The sequence below is a fragment of the Raphanus sativus genome, unplaced genomic scaffold (assembly GCF_000801105.2).
Source record: "Raphanus sativus cultivar WK10039 unplaced genomic scaffold, ASM80110v3 Scaffold0179, whole genome shotgun sequence".
Lineage (NCBI taxonomy): Eukaryota > Viridiplantae > Streptophyta > Magnoliopsida > Brassicales > Brassicaceae > Raphanus > Raphanus sativus.
This window is the reverse complement of record NW_026615499.1, coordinates 19,280-43,424: the sequence shown is the minus strand read 5'-3', so window position 1 is coordinate 43,424 and position 24,145 is coordinate 19,280. Positions and strand designations below refer to the sequence as shown.

The 24,145-nt window shown below is 39.4% G+C and overlaps 8 protein-coding genes, 1 long non-coding RNA gene and 1 other non-coding gene across 11 annotated transcripts; 4 read left to right on the top strand and 6 right to left on the bottom strand.

The window, feature by feature from the left end:
- Positions 1-1,669: 1,669 nt before the first annotated feature.
- Positions 1,670-3,834, bottom strand: LOC130501377 (uncharacterized). Its single transcript, XM_056996271.1, has 2 exons — positions 2,191-3,834; positions 1,670-1,834 (listed from the first exon to the last, which is right to left on the bottom strand). Exons 1-2 carry the CDS (start codon positions 3,434-3,436, stop codon positions 1,800-1,802), a joined length of 1,281 nt encoding a protein of 426 aa, XP_056852251.1. The 5' UTR covers positions 3,437-3,834; the 3' UTR covers positions 1,670-1,799.
- Positions 3,835-5,153: 1,319 nt separating this feature from the next.
- On the top strand, positions 5,154-6,681 carry LOC108851579 (protein translation factor SUI1 homolog 1). Its single transcript, XM_018625032.2, has 5 exons — positions 5,154-5,307; positions 5,632-5,712; positions 5,888-6,093; positions 6,288-6,341; positions 6,428-6,681. The coding sequence occupies exons 2-5, from the start codon at positions 5,676-5,678 to the stop codon at positions 6,470-6,472; spliced, it is 342 nt and encodes a 113-aa protein (XP_018480534.1). The 5' UTR covers positions 5,154-5,307; positions 5,632-5,675; the 3' UTR covers positions 6,473-6,681.
- A 114-nt stretch (positions 6,682-6,795) lies between these two features.
- On the top strand, positions 6,796-9,213 carry LOC130501373 (DDRGK domain-containing protein 1-like). Its single transcript, XM_056996270.1, has 9 exons — positions 6,796-6,933; positions 7,021-7,162; positions 7,239-7,359; positions 7,664-7,773; positions 7,974-8,075; positions 8,165-8,323; positions 8,478-8,534; positions 8,627-8,663; positions 8,863-9,213. The coding sequence occupies exons 2-9, from the start codon at positions 7,031-7,033 to the stop codon at positions 9,072-9,074; spliced, it is 930 nt and encodes a 309-aa protein (XP_056852250.1). The 5' UTR covers positions 6,796-6,933; positions 7,021-7,030; the 3' UTR covers positions 9,075-9,213.
- Positions 9,214-9,706: 493 nt separating this feature from the next.
- On the top strand, positions 9,707-10,936 carry LOC108855320 (60S ribosomal protein L14-2). Its single transcript, XM_018629111.2, has 5 exons — positions 9,707-9,807; positions 9,895-9,996; positions 10,271-10,400; positions 10,484-10,596; positions 10,684-10,936. Exons 1-5 carry the CDS (start codon positions 9,805-9,807, stop codon positions 10,738-10,740), a joined length of 405 nt encoding a protein of 134 aa, XP_018484613.1. The 5' UTR covers positions 9,707-9,804; the 3' UTR covers positions 10,741-10,936.
- A 263-nt stretch (positions 10,937-11,199) lies between these two features.
- Positions 11,200-15,313, bottom strand: LOC108855319 (protein disulfide-isomerase 5-4). The gene is made up of 15 exons (XM_018629110.2): positions 15,148-15,313; positions 14,510-14,600; positions 14,285-14,379; positions 14,025-14,082; positions 13,646-13,827; positions 13,461-13,518; positions 13,097-13,137; positions 12,948-13,022; positions 12,763-12,819; positions 12,566-12,632; positions 12,322-12,465; positions 12,003-12,224; positions 11,760-11,912; positions 11,529-11,606; positions 11,200-11,446 (listed from the first exon to the last, which is right to left on the bottom strand). The coding sequence occupies exons 1-15, from the start codon at positions 15,186-15,188 to the stop codon at positions 11,369-11,371; spliced, it is 1,440 nt and encodes a 479-aa protein (XP_018484612.1). The 5' UTR covers positions 15,189-15,313; the 3' UTR covers positions 11,200-11,368.
- Positions 15,314-16,285: 972 nt separating this feature from the next.
- LOC130501374 (uncharacterized) lies at positions 16,286-17,798 on the bottom strand. Of its 2 annotated transcripts, XR_008939638.1 has the most exons (3): positions 17,711-17,798; positions 17,322-17,551; positions 16,286-16,755 (listed from the first exon to the last, which is right to left on the bottom strand). It is a non-coding gene; the product is annotated as an uncharacterized LOC130501374 (long non-coding RNA). The 2 variants fall into 2 exon arrangements; XR_008939637.1 differs by lacking the exon at positions 17,711-17,798 and having other exon boundaries at positions 17,322-17,701.
- A 273-nt stretch (positions 17,799-18,071) lies between these two features.
- LOC108849705 (tryptophan synthase beta chain 2, chloroplastic) lies at positions 18,072-20,291 on the bottom strand. Its single transcript, XM_056996272.1, has 4 exons — positions 19,912-20,291; positions 18,675-19,474; positions 18,490-18,584; positions 18,072-18,404 (listed from the first exon to the last, which is right to left on the bottom strand). The coding sequence occupies exons 1-4, from the start codon at positions 20,260-20,262 to the stop codon at positions 18,229-18,231; spliced, it is 1,422 nt and encodes a 473-aa protein (XP_056852252.1). The 5' UTR covers positions 20,263-20,291; the 3' UTR covers positions 18,072-18,228.
- Positions 20,292-20,910: 619 nt separating this feature from the next.
- TRNAM-CAU (transfer RNA methionine (anticodon CAU)) lies at positions 20,911-20,982 on the bottom strand. The gene has a single exon. It is a non-coding gene; the product is annotated as a tRNA-Met (tRNA).
- A 30-nt stretch (positions 20,983-21,012) lies between these two features.
- Positions 21,013-22,574, top strand: LOC108854171 (vacuolar protein sorting-associated protein 22 homolog 1-like). Its single transcript, XM_018627680.2, has 7 exons — positions 21,013-21,152; positions 21,260-21,370; positions 21,445-21,580; positions 21,714-21,868; positions 21,948-22,055; positions 22,153-22,242; positions 22,334-22,574. Exons 1-7 carry the CDS (start codon positions 21,102-21,104, stop codon positions 22,433-22,435), a joined length of 753 nt encoding a protein of 250 aa, XP_018483182.1. The 5' UTR covers positions 21,013-21,101; the 3' UTR covers positions 22,436-22,574.
- A 195-nt stretch (positions 22,575-22,769) lies between these two features.
- On the bottom strand, positions 22,770-24,038 carry LOC108854170 (fatty acid desaturase 4-like 2, chloroplastic). The gene is given in 2 exon segments (XM_018627679.2): positions 22,770-23,569; positions 23,572-24,038. Coding segments are annotated over 2 exon segments (846 nt in total). The 5' UTR covers positions 23,840-24,038; the 3' UTR covers positions 22,770-22,991.
- Between the last annotated feature and the right edge of the window lie 107 nt (positions 24,039-24,145).

Genomic DNA, 24,145 nt, shown 5'->3' with positions numbered 1-24,145 from the left:
ATGTGTGATCACCATTGATCTTTTCAAATCCCATAGTCATAAGAGTAGAGGAAAATTTCAAGAACCATTGTCTCGAAGCCTGCTTAAGCCCGTAGATAGATTTCTTGAGTTTAAGAACAGCGTTTTGTGGAAGATTGTCCCCCTTTCTCTCTGCATATCCTTCTGGAAAATCCATATAGATTTCCTCAGACAGATCGCCATTGAGAAACGCACTAGAGATGTCAAGTTGATGAAGAAACCATTTCTTCTTAGCTGCTAAAGCGAGTAGCATCTTGACAGTAACCATCTTGGCTACAGGAGAAAATGTATCCACAAAATCAACACCCTCTTGTTGAGTGTAGCCTTTGGCGACGACACGACCTTTAGGTCGCTCAACTGACCCATCTGCGTTGAGTTTTAGTTTAAAAAGCCAACGACATCCAATAGTCTTCTTACCATCAGGCAGAGAGCAAACTGACCAAGTATCAAGGTTTTCTAAAGAGTCAAACTCGTCGTCCACAGCCTTACACCAGAATTTGGACTTCTTCGCTTCTTTAAAAGAGGAAGGAGTTGTGAGAACAGAGGAATTTATAAAAGAAAAATGAGAAGAAGAAAGCTTTTGATAAGAGAGAAAGTCGGAGATTGGATAGAAAGAGTGAACTGAATTGCACAAATAGTCTTGCAAGTAAGTTGGTTTCTTTCGTAACCGAGATGCAGTTGCAGAAGGCAAACCTGCATCAGAGGGTGAAGAGGCATTGCCTGATGTTTCACCAGAAGATGACGGTACAGAAGGTACAGAGTCATCGATGTGAGCAAGACGAGGAAATAAAGCTTTTGCGGCATCAGAAAGAGAGGAATCCGCAAAAGGAAAGATTGTTTCATGGAATATGACATGCCGAGAAATGGAAATGCTATTAGTTTCAAGATCAAGAACTCTATAACCCTTGTAACCCGAAGGATATCCTAAGAAAACACAAGCGTCAGCCCGGGGATCAAATTTGGTTCTACCTGTGGGAGAAGTACTTTTGTAACAAAGGCAACCAAAACTTCTAAGGGAATGGTAATCAGGGAGCTTGTTCATAAGGATTTGGTAAGGAGATTTGTTTTTAAGGACAGGGGAGGGTATACGGTTGATAAGAAACACTGCTGACATTATGCATTCCCCCCAGTACACTAAAGGTATGTTGGATTGGAATAGAAGGGATCTAGCCACATTTAAGATGTGTTGGTGTTTCCTTTCTACAACTGAGTTCTGTTGAGGGGTTTCAGGGCATGAATGATAGGAAAGGATACCTTTGTCTTTGAATAAAGAACCAAAGGTCAACTCAGGAGCATTATCAGTCCTAACAGCTTTAATTTTTGCACGAAATTGAGTTTCAATCATTTTGATGAAAGCAAGGAATTCAGTCAAGACATCAGATTTGGCTTTTAACATGTAAATCCAAGTTGCACGACTATGATCATCAACGATGGTTAAAAAATACCTATAACCTTCATGAGTTCGAACAGAAAACGGACCCCAAACATCAATATGAATCAAGTCAAAACAAGCATCACTAATATGATTATCAGAAGGAAAAGAGAGACGCTTTTGTTTAGCTTGATGACAAATAGAGCAATGAAAAGGATCAATTTTCTTGGTTTTATTCAATGGTAAAATCTTAGACAATGAAGCAATTTTATCCATAGAAGGATGACCTAACCGAGAGTGCCAAATATGATTGTCTATAACAGATGCACAAACCGCATTATTCTGACTATTATGAAAAGGGACAGGAATAAGAGAACCTGAATCAAGCACATATAGATTGTAAATCTGTCTACCCTTGCCAATCATCAACTCCCGTGTAAGATCCTGTATGAAACAAGTACTAGAAGTGAAGCCAACCATTGATTCAGTATCTCTAGTAAAGGAACTAACACTCAGTAAATTGAAACGAAATTGAGGAATGAACAACACATTTTTCAATGTTATATTATCACTAAGACGAATAGGACCTATACCAATAATGCTCACAGAGTTTCCAGTGGGTAAAGTGACAAAGGTATTGAGGAGGGGTTTAATGTGGGTGAATAAGGATCTATTATGACTAACATGGTGAGTAGCACCGGAATCTATTACCCAAGAGTCACTTGAAACTAAAGCATTTCCGGAAGAGAGAGCTGAAGGCATGCCAATGAGAGAAAAAGTATATAGAGGTAGGAAAGTACCAGTCGCTTTGCAAGCCTCTGATACAGCTGAAGGAGAAGGAAGAAGTCCATTTGATGTTGATGTATGGCTCTGGTCTTGGAGTTGAGCACTGAAGTACGCGATGAACTGTTGCAGTTGCTCAGAGCTGAGAGTAGAAGGTATCGGAGAGGTAGCATTTGCAGTCACAGAAGTAGACTGTTTCACGTCTGGTGACTCAGAGATGATAGCATTTGCAGAAGCTTGACCATGTTGAGAGGCTGTATTCTTTGGTGGATAAGTTCTGCCTCGTGCTTTAAGACCTGGTGGATAACCATGGATCTTGTAGCATCTATCAACAACATGTCCAACACCTTTGCAATGAGTGCAAACCGGACGAGGCTTCCCATAAGAAGATACCTGAAACGTGCTAGCATCAACAGAAGTCTGAGAAGTAGTTCTTGCAGAACGTTGACTATCTTCTTGATCGAGAATATTGAAGACTTCAGACAGAGATGGAAGGGACTTCTTCATGAGAATCTGACTACGGATGTGATCATAACTGTCATTGAGTCCCATAAGGAAGTCAATGACTCTGTTACTCTCATTCTGTGCCATAAGACCTTCAATAGTATGAGCTGGAGCGTTCAGACTGTTGAGTTCTTCCCACAATGATTGCGTCTTGGTATGATACGAGGAGAGATCCATGCTACCTTGACGAAGTGAGTGTAGTTGATGACGGAGCTTGTACAGTCGTGGCAGATTAGATTTGTGGAACCGAGTGTGAAGATCATTCCATATATCAGATGCAGCTTTGAAATACAACACACTTGTGTAAATCTGCTTTGAAACGCTGTTAAGAAGCCAAGATTTGACCATACTGTTGCAACGACACCAGATCTTGTAGAAAGGATCAGTATCAACAGGCATAGCAATAGATCCATCGATAAATCCTAGCTTGTTCTTTGCCTCTAAACTCGTAGTCATAGCTATAGTCCAGATGCTATAGTTCGTTCCATCTAAAGCCTCAGATGCTAGAACTAAGCCAGGGTGATCTGAACTATGAAGAAAGTAAGGGCTATGAATGTTATCCGGAGAGTTAGATACCTCAAACGGTTTAGTGGAACGAATCACAGCTGGATTATCTGAAGAAGGTAGGTTAGCAGCTCGATTTGAAGATCCAGAAGCTTCGCGACGGAGATCGGAAGCTGGAGATGAATCGCGATGAGTCGGAGATTCGCGATCAGGAGTTGAGCTCCTGTATTTGGAAGCACACTTTCTCTTTCCCATAGTTGTGGATGATATGATCGAAGAAGAAGAAGCGGATGATAGGGATGATCGAATCGATTCGAGAGATCAGAGAGATCGGAGAGCTCGAGTCGTGAAGGGGATAACCAAGATGGCGAGATGCGGAAGAAGAGATGAATCGAAGAGAAGTCGTCGTTGAGAGAGAGCGACAACGGAAAGAGAAAGCGATGATCGGAAAGTGAATGAAGACGGCGGAGCAGTGATCGGAGATCGACGGTTAGAGATCGGATCAGTGAGCTCAGCTCACTCGCTCTGATACCATAATAGAAACAGAGTGAAATGGAAATATCTTCATTAAGATTAATGAATGTACAATATGTTCCTTATATACAAGATTAATTATCACTACTCTAACTGCTACTCTAACTGCTCATTTACAAGTATACAATACTATAACACCTAATAGATCCCGCAAGTTGCTGGCGGATCCATCGCTGGCAAGCTCTTAGGTGTTGCTCTTGCTGAAACTCCCTCTGGCATTTCCTTGGTGGACCGAATGGGTTTGTATCGTCATCCAATTCGACGACGGTGCGGTAGATGGATGCGTTGGTGAGGAGGACGCAGAAGGCAAGAGTTGCGCATACGAGGAAGAGCTTGGTAGCCATTTGCTATCTGTGTGTGTGTTTCTTGTGTTTTGGTTTTTGAGTGAAGAATGTAGCGAAGGGTTGGGTGGGTATTTATGGACAAGATAGGTGTTATGCATGGAGATCACGTGTAACATTGCATGCATGTATTTGTGTGTTTTTGTGAGAGAGAGAAGCTACAAGGTTGTTGTCGGGATTAGATGTTGGAAACTCGAGTGTAGAGGAATGACAAGTGATGAATAACACCTGCATGTTGATCTTGTCTTGGATTTTAATTAATACTTAAAAGCAAAGCCGGGTGATAACGGTAAAGAATTGATCATCATTAATGAATACTCAATAGAATAGTTACAGAATCATAACATTCCATTCATAGTGATATTATATTTCATCGTGTTCCTCTTTTCCATTACCTACACCGACCATATACACTCATTATAGGATTGGATATGTTAGTTTAATTGGATTTTGGTTGTTTAGAGTTGAATCTGGTTTTGCCTTATTAGTTATTAAACATCTACTTGTTTAACCTGAAATTTTGTTTTCCTATCATCAGACGGCTTTCTATATACTATACGGAATTTGTAACTATATATATTGACAATTCATTACATTTTGACTAAAATTATTTTGAGAATAAAAATCTATCATGAGCCAGCCGAACTATATACTAGATGTTAGTTACGGCAACCATTTGTTTGTGTGTGTGTGTGTGTGAGAGAGAAGGCCGATGTCTGAAGTGAGTGACAAGTGATCAACAACACCATCAGTTTTTAACATTTAGACCCCAAAAAAACAACACCAGCAGTCCTCCGCGTCTGCATGCTATGTGTTACTTGTAGCTCATATTCTGACATGTCCGAATATTAACATCATTTATGGTAGCAATAACAAATACTTGAACATTATTAATATATTATTTTATACCCGTATTTAACTAAAGTTAAACAGGAGATAACAATCATTTCTAGCAAAACGATATCTTGTATTATGTTAATCAAGTAGCAAACTATACATTTTTCCAACAAACACCAAGAAATCAGTTAAGTCAAGTAAGACTGGGAGACGTCTGAAGGCCAAGCCCACGCAGAGGACAAGTATGAAGCCCAAACCCACCGAGAGATAGAAGATATATTTTCCGACCAAAATATCCACTCATCTCCTCCTCTCATTACTTTTGTCTGCACCGAAGCAAAAAGTTTCAGACTATCCAAATCCAGGGTTTCTTCTCCTACAATCAGATCATCGAAACCCTACTTTTCGAATCAGGTAGATTTGTGCGTTTTCGTATGAATACTGCCTTTGATCTGTCTCGAGCTTTTGTTTATGATCTTTTGGATTTGCTGTTGTCTTTGCAAAAAAAAAAAAAACGGATCTTGCTTTGAATCTCATCTTAAAAAAATAAAATTCAATGATTTTACATAATGGTCACTGGTTTGATGTTCTGTTGTACATCATTTTCTGTAATTTAACTGGATATTTGCTTAACTAGGTTCCTGTGATATGATCAATATATTGAATTTTTGATGAAGTGTGTTCTTTACCCTTATGAGTGTGCTAAATTCTTATTGTAACGTTGGTCTTCTTTCTCAGGTCTTAGCTTCTCCGTCGTTTGCCCCTCAGATCAATAAAGTTTCATGTCTGAGCTTGATTCCCAGATCCCTACTGCCTTCGGTAAGTTTCCACTTTGATCCATAGTCTACCTCTGATTATCTGCCTCATAAGTCTATTGCTTAGATGTTTGTTAACAGTTTAATATTTGGAACATGGGCTTTAGTAAACGTTTATCATGTGGGAATATTAATCTGAGCTAATTAGTTTTTTTTGTTTTGGTTTTGATTTATGGCAGACCCGTTTGCTGATGCGAATGTTGAGGACTCAGGTGCAGGAACAAAAGAGTACGTCCACATCCGTGTGCAGCAGCGCAATGGTAGGAAAAGCTTGACAACTGTCCAGGGGTTGAAGAAAGAGTATAGTTACAGCAAGATACTTAAGGACCTCAAGAAAGAGTTTTGTTGCAACGGAACAGTCGTTCAAGACTCTGAACTCGGACAGGTTCGTGTTTTCTTTTTTCAACATTAACGTGGGTCAATTACTGTCTTCATTGTTGACATGTTACCATTAAAATAATGCAGAGACTAATTGCAAAGCTTAACCAAGCGATATTTAGCTTTTCTCCAAGGATAGTCTGTTTATATGTGTGCTCTCTCTCTCTCTCTCTTTAATAGTGTTTGTGTGTAAATGTGTAGGTTATTCAGCTTCAAGGAGACCAGAGGAAGAACGTCTCCACGTTCCTAGTCCAGGTAATGATCGCATTCTCACTGACAAAGCTAAACATTAAAAAAACATTTTTGCATTATCTCATTTCTTTTACTTTTGATTGGAACAGGCTGGGCTAGTGAAGAAGGACAACATCAAGATCCATGGTTTCTGAGCTGCATTGTCCCTAAGTCTGTTTGCCTTATATTCTGTTATTAAGTGTGTATTACTATTGTTATCCTTCCCTTTCCAAAACATTTCCTCAAACTTCTTCTTTGATCTCTTGTTGCTTGGTTTGTTTCGATTTAGACTCGGTAAGAGACTATCTTTTATGTACTTGTTTGCTACTTGTTTAATAAATAGATATGAAATTGTTGAATAACATATTCGTGTTTTGTAACTTGAGAACTATACAAAAACAAAAGGACCATTGATCCAATAGACTCCTAAACTGAACCGCTAATCCATGAAAGACTCTGATGGCGCCCAGAGGGTTTGGAAAGTGTGGTAAATTACGAGATTAACCTTCGCGTTGATTGTCTTCTCTAATCGAGAGTTCAGCAATCCTCGAGTCGAGAGCATGGTGGTTTTTTTTAGGTTAAACTACGAATAGAGAAGACAACAAAAACAATTTAGGTTACTTTCCGAAATATCTGAATCAATTCAATTTTAATTTCAATTTTTCATCATCCTCGTTTGGTTTCGTCTACATCTCGATCGCAGGTAAGAAGAGATGGAAGAGATGTTGGCTCTGATAGTCTCAATGATCCTCATAGCTGCGGTGATACCCTTGTTCTTGTGGAAACAACGTCGGGTAGACAGTAGTAGTAGTAGATCACGTGAGGAAGATGCAGCACCTCCGCTGGTAAAATTTCTCAACTTTCCTTTCATTGTTGGACGAAATGGATTTTGACTTTTTTTTTTTTTATTATTCGACGCAGGTTCAGGCGCGTGAAAACGTGGGACGTGCTACTGGTGGTGGTGGTGGTGGGCGTAGAATGCGTCGGAGACCTGCAGCTTCTGCTGCTGCTGCTAGCTCCTCTTCTTCATCAAACGTTCAAGGTTTGTGCTTTACAACAGCCTTCTCTCTCTCTCTCTATCATAAAGCTTCGAACTTTATATAAATAAAAGACATGGGTTGTTAGATGTCTCCAACTTATACGTAATAGTTGGAGACAACCGTATGTTCAGGGGGTGTTAGTGGTAAGAGTTTCCTATATAGCCAGGGAGAACTCGAAACCAGTGACTCGAGAATAGTCAAATAGTTTTTTTAGTTTCATTTGTTCACCTTGCTGTAAATCTAGCTTAAGATAACTGGGAGGGTATATTGGAATGATTTTTTTTGGGTACCAATGTGAAAAAACAGAAAATATCAGTGGGAGTGAAGATGAGGATGAAGATGAAGCCGGTGGGAATCAGGCCAGAGCATCAAAGAAGAAAGAGAAGAAGCGACAAGAACGAGAAGAACAAAGACAGGTGGGGCTAACAATCTCTTATCTCCATAAAATTCTTCTAATATTTTATCAGAAAATTCTGCAAGGATGAGAAAATTCTAGACCAGTTACAGAACGAACTACGGAAGCTTTACATTGTAGCTTCAGAATAGAGCATTGGTCTAGTAGTACGTAAATTTTTAGACTTTCCTGATCAAATTATGTTTGTATTGTCTGGTGAAGGCTGAAGAAGCTGCACGGGAGTCAAGGAGTACAAAACAAGATTGGTATGCAGAGATGCGGAGGAAGAAGGACGAAGAGCGTGAGGCAGAGGAGCGGAAGTTGGTGGGTTAATTGAATAATATACATCCTTCTGTTTAGGCCTCCTTCTTTAGAAATACTGAACTTGGCTATTTGTGACAAATGTTTTGTAGGAAGAAGAAGAAAAAGCACGACAAGCCAAGGAAGAAGAGGCAGCTGCGTTAGAGTTTGACAAATGGAAAGGAGACTTCTCAGTTGATGCCGAAGGTACCACAGAGGAAGTGGAAGGTGGGAATCAAGATTTGCTTTCAGAATTTGTTGAATACATTAAGGTATTATATCTTCTTGAATAACCATTATAATCTTGATTCCGCGAAACCGAAACAAAACTGACAGTGAAGTATAGATAATACAAGTACTGTCTCATCCCATAACAGTGTGCATAAATGTTGAGCCTTCCTTTTTTGCTTGGTGTTGTGATTGCAGAAACAGAAATGTGTTCCACTTGAAGATCTTGCAGCAGAGTTTCATCTAAGAACTCAGGTATCATCTGGCTACTACATCTTCTATCTCACAAAGAAATGAATACGTTTTGTCATTGTCCTATAGTCTGATTTCACTATTTGTTTCTATAGGAATGCATCAACAGGATCGCCTCGTTGGAGAGCATTGGTATTATCTCTCTCTCTCTCTCTCTCTCTATCCAATCATAAACTAGCATTCGTCTCGCAGTCTGTTGTTTAGTATGTTTATAATAAGCATGAAGCAATATGAAAGCTTGATGATTATGTATACATACATTATACATACATGTGTAACCGTGATGGGACTCTTGAGATCTGAATGCCTTGTCTTTTTTTTTTCAATTCAGGGCGCCTCTCGGGGGTTATGGATGATAGAGGAAAATACATTTACATATCAATGGAAGAGATGAATGCGGTTGCGGATTACATCAAACGTCAAGGAAGAGTTAGTATCTCACACCTAGCAAGCAAGTCGAACCAGTTCATCGACTTGGAGCCCAAAGTTCAGCATGAGCTGACTGAAGAAATCAGCAGCGTAGAAGAGATCTCGGTTTCTTAGTTCCTTGTTCGCAGTTTCTCTCGTCCTTTGTCGAAAACAAGAGTAAGAAAAAAGTCTTAGGGACTCGTTGTAACTCGTTGACCACCTTGTTTTGATTTTACTAGTTTGAGATACATACATCCATATGCAGTACATGAAAATATATCAACTCCAGTTTAGACTCAATTTTCATATCCAAATGCATCTACTTAATTTGAAAGATTCTCAAACTTGAAACATTTTTCAATTATTTCGGTTTGAAATTGGGAAATTTTTTTTAACACAAATTTATCAGTGTGATATTACTTTACATTTTTCTCTGTTATCTCCAGAGGAACATGTGAAAACAGAGGAAGAGAAAACTGTTATATCCATTTTTCTCTTTCTTGCGTTCTAAGAAACTTAGGAAACGAGGTAGAGATGACGATCATCTGACAATTAGCTGACTTCTGTACTTCTTTCGTAAATAATGAATGACATGAATCATGATTATAATGAAATGCTCATCGGAGTCTTGTAATGAAATACACCTACAACGGTGAGGTTAAGCTAGCAACGACGAGAATATCAACGTATAAACGACACCGTGTTATTGCTTTACTATATTGTTGGGCTTTTAGTTAAGCTCTAGCATTCATAACGGGCCTTTGGGTTATTTATTGGCTCAAAACAGAAAACCCTAAAAACCACTATATAACTCTCTTCGGCTTTGGTCACTCTGCTTCGAACATTCAAGCTACCGCCGGCGAAAATGGTGAGATATAATTCCAGATGTCCTTTCCTCCTTGACATCCAGCAAGGTCGTGCCTGAGATTTCTATGTTTGTTTTGTAATTGCTCAGGTTTTCAAGAGGTACGTCGAGATCGGGAGAGTCGCTCTTGTGAACTATGGAAAAGACCACGGAAAGCTCGTCGTCATCGTTGACGTCGTGGACCAGAACAGGGTACGTTGTTTTAAATTTTATTCATACATTACGAAAGTTTTCATATTTTCTTAGTGAAGTTAAGAGCTAGCTTAAAAATTTAGTCCGCAGATCTTTCATTGCTTAGTGATTTGTGAAAGTTTTAGTTCTTCTCGATCGATCAGTGTCTGCTTAATAAGTTTTAGTCTTTACCTTGAGCTGCTGCTGTAAACTTGTCTATGTTGCAATTGTAATTTGTGTTCTGGTTTATGTCTTGATTGTCTAATTGAATCCTGGTTTCGTTATTTTCGTTTAGGCTTTGGTAGACGCCCCTGACATGGAGAGGATCCAGATGAACTTCAAGAGGTTGTCTCTCACTGACATCGTTATCGAAATCAACCGAGTGCCAAAGAAGAAGGCGTTGATCGAGGCCATGGAGAAGGCTGGTGAGTGCTCCTGTTTAATGAATTGTTTAATGTTGAAGTTCGTAAGTTGCTCCAACCTTATCCTGGGATAAATGTGTTTGCAGACGTGAAGAACAAGTGGGAGAAGAGCTCGTGGGGTAGGAAGCTCATCGTTCAGAAGCGTAGGGCTAGCCTCAACGATTTCGACAGATTCAAGATCATGTTGGCCAAAATCAAGGTCTGTGTTTTAAACTGTTAAACATTCTGTGACCTTGTTTTCATAATGTTAAAACCGAAAATAATGGTTTGTTGCTATGTTTTGTAGAAAGCTGGTGTCGTCAGGCAAGAGCTTGCAAAACTCAAGAAGGAGATCACTGCCTGATCAACTTGAGGATTATCTGCTTCTCTGTTTTTCGATTTTGAATTTGGTAGTTAGTGTTTCTTGAAAGTGTCAAACATCATTTATCTACTCTGCTGTCGGATGTTAAGTTCAAGTTTGAATGAAACCTTGTTTGGAAGACTTCATTTTGTTGTTTGATCGCACTCTCTTAACTAAAAGCATGTTTATTTTCTGATTAGTCTTTATTCGATTCACGTCTCCATAATTTTCAATAAGTCCCATTTGAAGAGAATGTCCGACTACAGTGATCTATGATGGTCTCTTATGTTCTATTATTCAGATATATTTTAATGTCTGTGTTTTCTCTTTTTCTCTATAACCTTATTAAAATTAACTGTGTCAATGAAAATGCTTTCATCTAATAATGTAGGATGCTGGTGAATGGTGTGCAGTGTAATGACGAAGTTGAAGTGTTCCAATCTTCTAAATAGTTAGTACAAAAACGTCTAAATGATTCTGCCTCATCTGATTGTGTATAACAACATTCAAAAGGATAAACATTTTCCCAATATCTTCAAGGATACTTATGCCTCATCAGGTTGTGTATAACATAACAAAAATTTCCGATAGGTTACACAGAAAACGAAATAAAACTCTCTAAGGGAAAGCTTCAAAAGTTTTTTCCAAGTTCAATCTTTTTCATCAGTGTCATCGTCTGGTGGAGAATAGAATCCAAGATTCCAGCAACCTGAAAAAGAAGAAAAGTGTCACAAGGATATGTTTTTGATGAATTATAGCAAGAAGACGCTTCTAACTTCTCTAGTACTAACCGTGAAGACACCACCGATAATGGCGCATACATTGGTAATGAAGTGTGAGAAGGATCTTGAGTTTTCGGTTATGAGAACCTGCAACCAAACGAATAAAGAAAAAGATGAGCAGAGTGTAACTACGGTTGTTGTCCATACACAGAACCAGCCAGCAGGGCTTTTGGCTCAGCGTTCCATCCCTAATCTGTGAAACAGATCTGAGTAGGCAACAAAAAGAATGTAGAAGCCTACCTGCATAGGTGAGAGCTCGAAGTGAAACTTGGCGACTGGTAAATAGTAAGTATGAGCAACGCTGCTATGTGCTGTGTACTCATACTCCTCTACCACTGCATGTCCATTGCTTTTCAATACCTCTGTCTTTACTATTTGCAGATAATGCTCGATCTGTCCATGGAAAACAACACTTTAAAGCATGCTAAAAAAAGATTAATTAGATTAATCTTAATAGTATTTTTATGAACTAAACAAACTTACGGTAACATTAGGACCCAGATCACGTTGGTTTATGAAGGGGCGGCCGTTCAAACGGTCGTGACTATGACCGAGATAAGGTGACAAGCGCTTTAAGTCAGCGAATGTCTGAGGCAAAATCTTCCGCCCAAATGAAAGATGGTTAACAACATGGGACATATTCATCTGAGAAGAATCAAATGAATGTGATCCCGAGCGTGCTGAAACCATTAGGTTGCCTGGAACCTGCAATGACCATAGAAAAGTCACTATTTTAAGTTTTTAAGCAATTAAAAAGGCAAAACAGACACATAAAGAGAGACCCTCCCATTCAAATGCTTACCTTCTTTACACGTATGTATCCTTCAATTCGGCATCCTCCTGTAGAAGGTGCCTTTTTTAAAGTTTTCGATGCATTGCCTGATTTGTCCTCTAGTGCAAGTTTATGGGGCTCTACATGGATTGGTTCTACCAGACCTATCACCATCTGCAGGGGAACGCATGATACTCAATGAAGCTCAAAAATCAACTCTTTGTATAAGGGGCCATGGAAAAGATGCTGAAAAGAAACCTAGATCAAAAACTACCTTCACTAAGCTTTCCGTATCACGATCTCCATAGTATGATTCATGATCATGGTGTGCCTTGTCATCCCTATTAAGCAGAGATTCAAGCAGATGAAAGAAAGGTAGAGAAAATATAGAGGTTATAAGAATCGAGTAAATGATGGGTATCAGGGTATGCATTTGAGTAAACAAGTAACCTAGGAGTTACATTCTCTTACCTAAGATCACTGCCTTGGCGGAAAATGCGAATGGATGGATACCCTTGAATGTGATTCCTGGAGATCATTTGCAGAGGAAAATTGTGGGAATAAGTTAAACTGCTGGTAGAGGACTCCAGAGAGTGCATTATGTTATAGAAAATGAAGAAGTCAAGATGCAAAATATCAAATATGATGGGACATACTTCCGACAGAGATCAGCTTCTTGGGTGCAGTCAACTTTTGCCAAAATGACACGTCCGTCCATTTCTGGATCATATCTAACAAAAGCAAGAAAGTTATAAGAAAGAATAGTACCACGGATTCTTTATCTAAAGAGAGTATAATGGCACACCTCTCTTTTATTTGTTTTGCTGCTTTCTCCCATGATGGTTTCTGGCAATGCAGACTAAAGTTTAGTTTTCGAGTAAGAACATCAAAATTACCAGTGTGGTGTGCATAGACTGCCACCAGAAAATACTCTTTTGATATTTGTCATCAAGTTGATACTTAGATAAGTCTAGTCTTTTCCATGACAAATTATTACGAATACAGCCAAAGAGCATTCTCAAGAAAGACTGACTAGGTTACAGTATATTGCAATCTAAGCACATCTTAAGCACCAAACAGGTAGGATCTCCAATAGTAAGAACGCTAATAATATAACCCTTGCCAACAAGCAGCAACATGACGTTCTAGATGGAAAATGCGGGAGTTACCAGGAGATTACACCAATAGCACCACGGAGCATAGAAATTAACAACCGAGATAGGATATCTGCAAGTTATATGATTCATATGTTGTCATCAGAAGAAAGAAAAAGAAGAAGATACGTACTAGAAAAATACTCCTAGAATTATTGCATCTACGTACGAAATGTGCAATAATGACTCAAACTACTTACTGATGTAACAATGTGTCGAAGTTGCGGCTAGTAAGGGATACAGAATCTTCAACTACTTCTTCACCTGCTTCATCGTGATTAACGTGCGATAGAACTTCCCCAGAGTGAAACTCAGAACCAGTAGGTCTCAAATTCGGATCGATAGAAAATTTCCGAATTGTCTTTGTTACATTTAGCCTATTCTGAAAACAAAAGTTAACAAAATCAGGATAGAGAACAACCGAAAATTTTGAGTGACATTTCGGGTTCCACCCCGCATATATAATAAGACCATCTTTCACAATTATGGTGACATTTCAAAAAAAGAAAAATTGCGATAAGAAATCAAAGAAAAACAAACAGAGACTCGAAATGAGGTAATGATGAAACAAAAACTTACAGTTCCCAATACGTCACTGACATCCACAGATGCAAATTCACATGAAAGTGATGGGAAGCTGCGAAAAAAATAGAACATGTATCTAGTTAGCATTCAGATAGATGTTGCATTTCACACGACTTTGTGACATTTATGAAGAGACAAGGTATGTGCGCAAAATAAATTAGCGTTCTAGAATACTAGAGTCACGTTTCTACACTCTTTAACCTCTAAACTAAAACACATGTGTTCTGGAAAATGAAAACTGGGTAATAATGTACCTTATGTTAAAATCCATGCGCAGGAAGTCCCCATCAGAGCTCCGGTCAACGATGACGGACGTTGTAGTGCTTACAGCCAAATAATTATTTAACTCCTGTAATATGTGAAAAAATAGCATTCAGTTTTTCCAATTAGCACTAGTGACATAGTTGTTGACACAACATTTGAAAACCGCCACACAATGTCATAGTATCGGCAAAGTCAAGTGAGGTTGAAACTTTTACCATTCCAAATAAAAAGAGCATACAGAGTGCTGCTACAATGGACAATCCAGCTCCAGACAGAGTCGCCTCAGTCAAATCCCTCGGGATTTTCCTGCAATCATCCATCCAAATAACAAATTTCAAATTTTCTAATCCAGAATCACAAATGTTTAAATAAAATCACAGATCTCAGTAAGTTCAAGAAGGTTTGATTTATTCATGGATTCTTAGACTAAACAAATATCTTTCATCTGTCTAGCTAGCTTCCGCTACTGTCAAAAAAAGAAGTATAAGTGAACAGTGATGTTCTTATCGCACTAAGATCAAATGACCAATGCTAGGCAAAGATCAGAACTAAACGAATACACTTGCATAGCTTCTGCTACATCCAAAAACCGTAATAAAACTGACAATGAAGATCTTAAACCCTAACTAAAACACTTTCACTAAGATCAAATGATCAGTTCTAGTCAAAACCTACAACCTCAGGATCGCCTCTTCACAACTAAACCCTATCACTAATCAAGCATGAAAATCCACAGAATGTAGATACTCCTCAAGATTATGTTCACATTGAGCTATCGAAATCAGATCATGTCACTGCCTAGATCGAGGAAGCTTGAGAGATCTGCAAAATGTAAAAGAAGCAGAAGCAAAACCTGTAGAAATCGACGGATTTGATCTTGCTCGTGGAGACCATCTTCGTCAGATAAGGAGTCAACTGTTTGCTTGGGCTGCTTGTAAAAGCTTTAGGGACGACGATGCACCCCACCTCCCTTGGGATTTATCTTCTTCAACCCCTTTCAGATGTGAAACTCTCTCCCCCGATCGGTTCTAATTTATAAAACTAGTCCCTTATGATTTACTTTCTTTGATATTTGACCCAAATAGTTTTTTTCATAACAAATTAGTACCCAATCGTCTCAAATGTTACAGTCAACAAAACTCATTTATGACATTCGGCGTAGAAGGTGCATAATTGAATGCTCTAAATAATGCAGTGCACGAGTTGACCACTAGAGCCCTGTTCGTTTGGTTGCAGCCGGTTTCAGCGTCAGCGTCGGCGTCGGCGTCGGCGTCAGCGGCTGCGTCAAACTCGTTTATCTGATGTTCGTTTCATAGACGCTGATGCTGACGCCGACGCTGACGCCGACACTGATTGTTGTTCGTTTCGAAGACGCAGGAAATTGACGCAGCCGCATGACGCAAACGCATGATGCTGTTTTGGGTTGTTCGTTTGATTGACGCTGCGACTATTTTCATTTATTCATATTTTATTTTTAAAAAATTGTAAAATTGTATTTTAAATAAATAAAATGTAGTTTAAATATATTTACATCCATAAGAATATTATTTTCAATTGGTAATAAATTTTTGGTCAAATATAAAAATATAAAAATATTTGATGTCATAAATCATAAGCTAAATAAAAATAAAAATAATACATCAAAATATTTTATAATTATAATCAATCATATTAAAAAAATTATATTGAAGTAAATATGATAAAATTATATATTTTATTTTTATAAATATAAGATATTTATGTTTATATGACAGATATGTTAAACATTATGAGATTATATAAATAAAATAAAATATTTATGCTTAAAATATAATATAATGACAGAACGGTTTAATATTAGGAAACTATATAAATGTTAGTTGGTTGTTATGATGATATTTATGCTTAAAATAAAATATGCTTAGACCATCTCTACCATATTCACTTGTGATGTTTTCACACAAAGCTTAGATGATGTATTAAAATTGCTACAACATGGTCAACATAAGATATATTGTCAACATCATTTTAGTAAATATGAAACAAGAAGACAGAGCCTCACTTATCATAACAAAAGTAGAGAAACCGGAGAGAGGGGTTTGACTTCAAAGTTACTTTTCATATACAGACTAAGAAAATGTAAGAGAGCATTGATTAAAAAAAAAAAAAAACGTAAGAGAGTGATGTACAAAAACGAGCTCTGGCTCAATCAAAATGAAAACTACTTCCAACGATCATGTTCATGTGACTGAAGCTATGATTCTTAGCCGAGCAGGCTCTTGACTCTGTTCTTAGCAAGTGCCTCCTCGTCCAGTTCCAAATCTTCGGGAACAGCACTTCCCCATGCGTCTATTTTCTTCTCTTCAACCTTCTTTGGGCTCTCTGTTCACCAAGACACCATTCATTGTTTTGTTAGCACAAGCATACAAACGACATTACAAAAAGATATGCAGAAATGTGTGTGAGCTTGAGACGAGAGAGCCTGCAAAAAACAAATGCAATGAGGTCAGTATTAGTACATGTCTGAAGAACAAACATAAACAAACGAGAACAAACAGAAATAAGCAAAGCCAAAGGCTGTGAAACGTATAAACATCAGACTGATTGGCTATAAGCAACCTTAACATAACCTCTAATGTGCAAAAATACTGCATCAGTCTAAACCTCAAACAGTTGCAGATACTCAACGAAACTATAGACCATAGTAATCACAAGAAACATATTAACATGAGTGAAAGATCAGAAACAATAAGCAAGCTTAACATGAGTGGAAGAACAAGGACATACAGACACATGATGCATGAGAGAAACCATTAAGCTCAAGAACATGATCATAAATACAGAACCAAACGCATGAACCTAGAGCAAAGACAACACAAGACAAAGCAATTAAAAAGTGAAAAGCTGAAACTGAAGCTACGATCCTATATTAAAACTGAAGCTGAAATTGAAGCTACTATGAACAGAGAACATAGATCATCTCGGCTACACTATCAGTATCAGTATACAAAACGATTACAACCAATGCTTTAGAACAGAGACAGATACCTCAAAGAGAGAGAGCTCGAGTGGTTTGCGTCGGAGAAGAGAGAGAGCTCGCGTCCGAGATCGAGAGAGAGAGTTCGGGAGATGGGTTTTCGTCGGGAGATCGAGAGAGAGAACTGCGCCGGAGAAGAGATAGAGAGCACTGCGTTTACGCCGGAGATCGAAAGAGGGAGCTGGGTTCGAGATCGAGAGAGAGTTGGAGAAGAAAGCTGTCTGCGTCAATGGAGGTGAGTCTGCGTCAATAGGTTTAGATATTTTTGTAATTAGGAAATCAAGTTAGGGGTAAAACGGTAAATAGGTAAAGTAGACGCAGAAAAAATGACGCGGCCGCTGGTTTTTTCGGCGTCTTGACGCTGGACGCTGCATCTAGACGCAGACGCCGACGCCGGTACCTGCGTCGATGAAACGAACAAGCTTTGTGCGAAAATCATTGCCGCAGACGCAGACGCCGGACCTGCGGCAACCAAACGAACATCACTTAGGTAACTAACCTATACAAGATCACATCTCAAACAACTATAGCCTATTCATTTTGAATAATAATTTAGTAAAATATCTATCAATTGTATATAATTGAAGTAGTTTTTAGTTTCAAATAGTAAATCAGATTAGTGATCTAGAAATATCATAAAGTGTGTTTTTAACAAAATTTTATTTTAATTTGTTTTTACTGCATAGAGGTTTCTTCGTTTTTGGTCAAATTAAAGCCAAGTGAAGACAAAACACTTCGAGTTGTTTTATAAGAACATCAAACATTCAACATAAGTCTTATTTATAGGATTACATTCTTAAAATTTTCGTTCTCTTCTTGATACTTTGTTCCTATTTTGAGTTTCCCAAACCAGAAGCAAGAACTGACAAAACCACTAAAAGAAAATGTCACTATCTGAAAACGAAAGTATTATTCTCTTTAAACTTCAAGATACTTGATGGCAGTCTGAACATCCTTATCACCTCTCCCGCTGAAGTTTAAAACAACTCTGGCTCCATCAGGTAACGTCGGACAAAGCTTCTCGAGATGAGCCAGTGCATGTGACGTCTCCAAAGCAGGGATTATTCCCTCCAACCGAGACACTCTCTTGAACGCTACACACGAAGAAGATCAGTAAGGAAAAAACAATACAAATTCTTATTACATGTTATACAAACATATAAAGACAAGTACACGTACCTTCCAAGGCTTCTTCATCGGTAACACTATAGTATTCAGCACGTCCCATGTCTTTAAGGAAACTATGCTCAGGTCCAACTCCAGGGTAGTCCAAACTGTTATTAACATGAAACATATATACTCTTTAGAAATGGATGTTAAGGAAAGATCATTTGAACAGAGAAGAGTCTCTCTCTCTCTCTCACCCGGCACTGATGGAGTGTGGTTCAATGATTTGTCCATCATCATCTTGCAGCAAGTAACTCATAGCTCCGTGGAGTACACCGACATCTCCTTTCGTCAACGTGGCAGCGTGTTTACCACTATCCAATCCAAATCCAGCAGCTTCAACACCAATCATCCGAACCTCAGCATCATCAACAAACTCATGAAAGAGTCCCATGGCATTCGAGCCACCACCAACACAAGCCACCAATACATCAGGCTTCCCACCCCATTTCTCCATCGCTTGTCTCCTCGTCTCTTTACCAATCACCGCATGAAAATCTCTAACCATCATAGGGTAAGGATGAGGACCCGCCACAGATCCCAATATGTAATGAGTCGTCTCCACGTTCGTCACCCAATCCCTTATAGCTTCGGACGTCGCGTCCTTCAGAGTAGCCGTCCCGGAGTGGACCCCTCTCACCTCAGCGCCGAGAAGACGCATCCTGAACACGTTGAGAGCTTGTCTCTCCATGTCCTGAGCACCCATGTAGATGATACATTCCAAACCGAAACGAGCACACACGGTGGCTGTGGCTACACCGTGCTGTCCAGCTCCCGTCTCGGCGATGATCCTCTTCTTGCCTAAACGCTTGGCGAGAAGGGCCTGAGCGACGGCGTTGTTGATCTTGTGAGCACCGGTGTGGTTCAGGTCTTCCCTCTTGAGGTATATGAGCGGTCCTTGGCCGTTTTCTCCGCGGTAATGCTCCGTGAGCCTCTCTGCGAAGTAGAGAGGACTTTCTCGACCCACGTAGTCTTTCAAGATCCCTGCCAACTCCCTCTACAGTTTCATCAAACACTAATCAGACATAAGTCTACATACGAACTAACCAACAGAAGTTTCCAGATAGCATCAGGCAAAAAATGTATTATTGCTTACTAACACATGAGTATGCAGACTGACTTCAGTCTTTTTGGTAAATCACAACAATTTTCCGACAAAAGTTTGAGACTTTATGCAATTTTCCGACAAAAATTTGAAACTTTATGACAAGGGTAACTCTTAAATCACAAATCCGACAGAGAAAAAGTTCATTTACAAAAGAACTAAGAAGCTTCCAGATTGCATATTCAGGCAGAAGCATCTAAGTGCTGAAGAACATTATGAACTTAGTTTCTGAAATTTATGTGTAAATTACAATCATTTCAGATGACATTAGAGTATTATTTTGCGGATCTTCAATTTTCTAATAAAGATCAAATACCAAAATTTGTCACCTGGAAATCATCGTCGGTGGCAAGAGAGTAGAAAGCAGTTTCGAGTTCGGAGAGGGCGTGCATAAGGGTTTCAGGGACGTACTTCCCACCAAACTTCCCGAACCTCCCGAACGAATCGGGTCGTTTCCACAGGGTCGGGTCAGATCCAGCGGCCTTGGTCTTCTCCTCCGCCTCCGCCATGAGGAAAGTCGGGTCCTTTGCGATGGTGCAAGAGACGGAGAAGGAACGTGAGCGAGAGGGTGGCGGAGGCGTAAAGTTGGGGACTTTTGAGGGCGGTGATCTCAGATGGGTTAATCTAGAAGAAGCTGGAATGGATGGTCTGAATGTAGAAGCGGTTCCTGTGGTGGCCATTACTGAATCTTTTTTTTTATCTCTTTGTTTTTTTTTTTTTTCTGACAGAACCTTCAAAGTTTGGGCCTTTTATACAGATTCGCTTTGAAAAACGAAGTTTATATTTATTTGGTCAGTCCTGTCATCTGTGACCAGAGAAATTTCAATAGAATACACAAAAAGAGTCGGTATCGTATTAGTTTATTTGTGGATAGCAAATATCAGGAGGAGGTTGGTGAGAGGAGAGGGGTGTTTACATATTTGGTGGTTGGATGTGTTTATCACATGCCTTTATCAGTAGTGTTAAAAATCTGCTAATATAGTCTTTGGTTAGTGTAGTATAGTTTGGATTTATTTCTTTGGAAGCTACGACAACTTCTAAATCATTTCACAGAATATTGTGCGTGTCCTTTACTGTGTGAGATGCATCATCGTTAAAACACAGCTTGGCTTTTGTGCTGTTGTTTACTTTCACTAACATTCATAAACATGAGGCCTAGTATCTGTAAGACGTCTTTGAGGTAGGAGAAAAAAAAAGAGAGAAACAGCTGTGTGAAAATATGGTGGGCATCGGTTTGGTTCATTAGGCTTATCAGAATTTGGTTCATGGTTCACATTGGGTTCGATATGTAGAATGGGCTCTAAATCATTAGGATAAAAAAGAAAAAATATCAGAGCCAGGTTTCGATCCTGGGACCTGTGGGTTATGGGCCCACCACGCTTCCGCTGCGCCACTCTGATTATTGAAAGACAGAGAAATAACAATTTAATAGACGAAACGTAAAACGTCTTCTCTGATTGAATACTATTCCTCCCCGATTGACAGAGAATTGCAGAGATCATCAGAAGTAAATTGAAAGATGCGACGGCGACCAGGAATCGGAGGTCTTCAAAAGGCGGCAGCTGCTCGGGTTTTGCTTCTAAACCAGATTTGATTATTCCAATTCGTACAATCGGTTTGTTTCCAATGTAATCATATGTCACTTTTAACTCTAATCTCGATGAAAAATCAAAACAGGATCAGTACCGGTTATTAGGAGAAAATGTGGCAAAGTTAAGGACTGATATGATGAAAGAACAGCTCGCCACTTTCAAGTCTCAGCTTGAAGAGTTCGCTCGTAAACACAAGGTCTTTTTTTTTTTTTTGGATTGGTGTGGTTTTTGTTTGATTGAAAAGAAGCTTATTTTGACATTGGTTTGCAGAATGACATACGTAAAAATCCAGCGTTTAGAGCTCAGTTCCATGAAATGTGTGCTAAAGTTGGTGTGGATCCACTTGCTTCCAACAAGGGCTTCTGGGCTGAGCTCCTTGGAATTGGTGACTTCTACTATGAACTTGGTATCTTTGTTCTCCTATCTTTACATTGTTAGCTATAGCTATAGCTCTGTTTCTTACTTGGAATTGCACATTGCCTTCTGTGATGTTAGAAAGTTGGATAACATGTCTGAAAATTAGTATATTGATTAAACAGGAGTTCAGATTATTGAAGTGTGCATGCTTACAAGGTCACTCAATGGAGGTTTGATCAGCTTGCAAGAGCTCTGCAGCCATCTTCGTCAGAGGAGGAAGAAAGACCGTGAAGCTGTCACCGAAGATGATTGTCTTCGTGCTATTAGCAAGCTTAAGGTATCTATCTAACTTTTGTTTTTTTTCCTTTTCAGATTTTTTCAACTGTTCTTACTGGTAGCTTGGCCTTTTTCGTTAGGTATTGGGTAGCGGATTTGAGGTCATCACGATTGGCAAGAAAAAGCTTGTCCGTTCAGTCCCCACTGAGCTCAACAAAGACCATAACCAAATCTTGGAGTTGGCTCAGGTTATAATCATATATATACATACTTTCACATGTTTTGCATTATCTTAGAAGTTTTTCACTGAAGTAACTCAGAGGACTTTTGTTGCTTTCTCCACAGGGTCAAGGCTTTGTTACTGTGGAAGAGGTACAAAGACGGCTCTCGTGGTCATCTGGTCGGGTCATAGATGCTCTCGATACTTTGTTAGAGGTTTGCATTTGCCCCCGTTGATTTATGTGATTCAGTACATATGGTAAATGCAGTGCAACGAACTTTGTAATTTTTTGTAACATATTTTCAGGAGGGGCTCGCAATGATTGACAATGGCAACAAAGACGGAATATGTCAGTACTGGTTCCCCTGTGTCTCTTCTGTTTACTCTTTCGTTGGATCTGATACTTAAAAACTGGTGCATTCTCTCTTTTGTACTTTTTGTTTTATACTCAATACACTCACTCTGTATTGGCATATAAATTGCGAAATGTTATTTATCAGTGTATTTCTTAAATAAATTCTTGTGCGTGTAAATACATGCCATGTATGTATTAATAATTGTTTTCAAGTACGGCATAGTTCTACCTTGTAGAAAGAGGAGGATTCACAAAGCGTTTCTCAACTACAAGCTAAGTAGCAGAGCAGGTGACTTCTTGGGATATTGATGATGGGTCTTATAGAGTACTTGGTTTGAAGTTGAACTTATACAGCGATTGAGGCAGATTATGATACATACACAGGTAACAATGCTGTGGTGTACATTAAGCTTTGGGGGCTATTGTGATCGCAAGCACATTATAATTAGAAATTTTTATGGAAAAAGTCTCAAATTTTTTTGTACCTTTTATTTTCTTAAGCTACTAACTAACAACCCAACGTTTAAAAAGGTGTTATCAGACCCCATCATGACCAAAAAATGGTCAAAGTAAATACTAAACAAATGATTCAACTCTATATGTAAACAATCAATGATCCGAGTTTGGATCGGTCCATGACCTTGGCTTCACCCCGAGCTTGAAATAAACCACCATCTCGAACGCTTCAAAAAACCTATTATCATCCAAACACTTGTTCCATACCCCACTCACCACGCAGTAAGTATTGTTATACGGTGCTCGGTGATGATCCGCGTGCCGCTTCCGTGACACGACCAGTCCAGTGTCCTGCAACGCCACCACAAGAGGTGGAAGCTTGCTCTTGGTTCCATGAGCCCAAACATGAAACTGCTGGCAAAACAACACGCAAAACGCAAACGTGCTTACGAAGCCATGGAGCACAGGGTCATCAAATGCAAGGTCTAGTGGTAGAACCATCAAGGTTGTGCCACGAGCCAGAAAGTGTAGATTGTCTGCAAACTGCCGTTCGGTGATAGTCCAAGGGCACTCGTGGTGATCAAGAGAGTCTTGGACGTGGGTTCCTACGAGAGGCGTTGACCCATCTCCGTAGTTATCGGTGGCCCAGTGGTACACACCAGAGCTTAGATCTGCTAATATGTATCCGGCAAAACCGGCTAAAGCTGGTTCGAGCCAGAGGTTTGAACCACCCCTCCAATGATAGATTTGGCAAAAGAGACAAACACGGTGGTGCAGCCAGCTGAAACCCATAAGCGGTTGGACCATGTAGATCGCAAAGCTGTGTCACTGGACAGAGGAGGATTCACAGCCGCAAGGTTTTGACGGTTCGGGCGAGACTTGGTGGTGGTAGTAACTGAGCACGTGACACGTACACGGAGAAGCGACGGACGGTGACTTGTTGACATGTTGTTGGTGATGCGACCTAGAGTATGTTTGGTCTGAAGTGGTACGACAGCCATTGAAAAATATCAAGTTTCTAGATTGTTTTCAAGGATAAGAGAAAGCCATGTTGTCATGTGCTTTCAAGATGTGTGGGGACTATTGTCATCACTAGCCAGCCAATTACAAGCTGCCAGCTGTGAATAGTCTTTTCAAATCTTTCAACCAGTTGTGAAACTACAATTCCTCCTACCGGTTTGGCATAACACCGAGTTGTTCTTGTTCTCTCAACATGGGCTGAAATATTTTATATTGGGCCACATGAGGCCTAAACCACAATATATTTTTGTTTTCTCTTCTAATAAAACACAACCGAGACAGCTTTG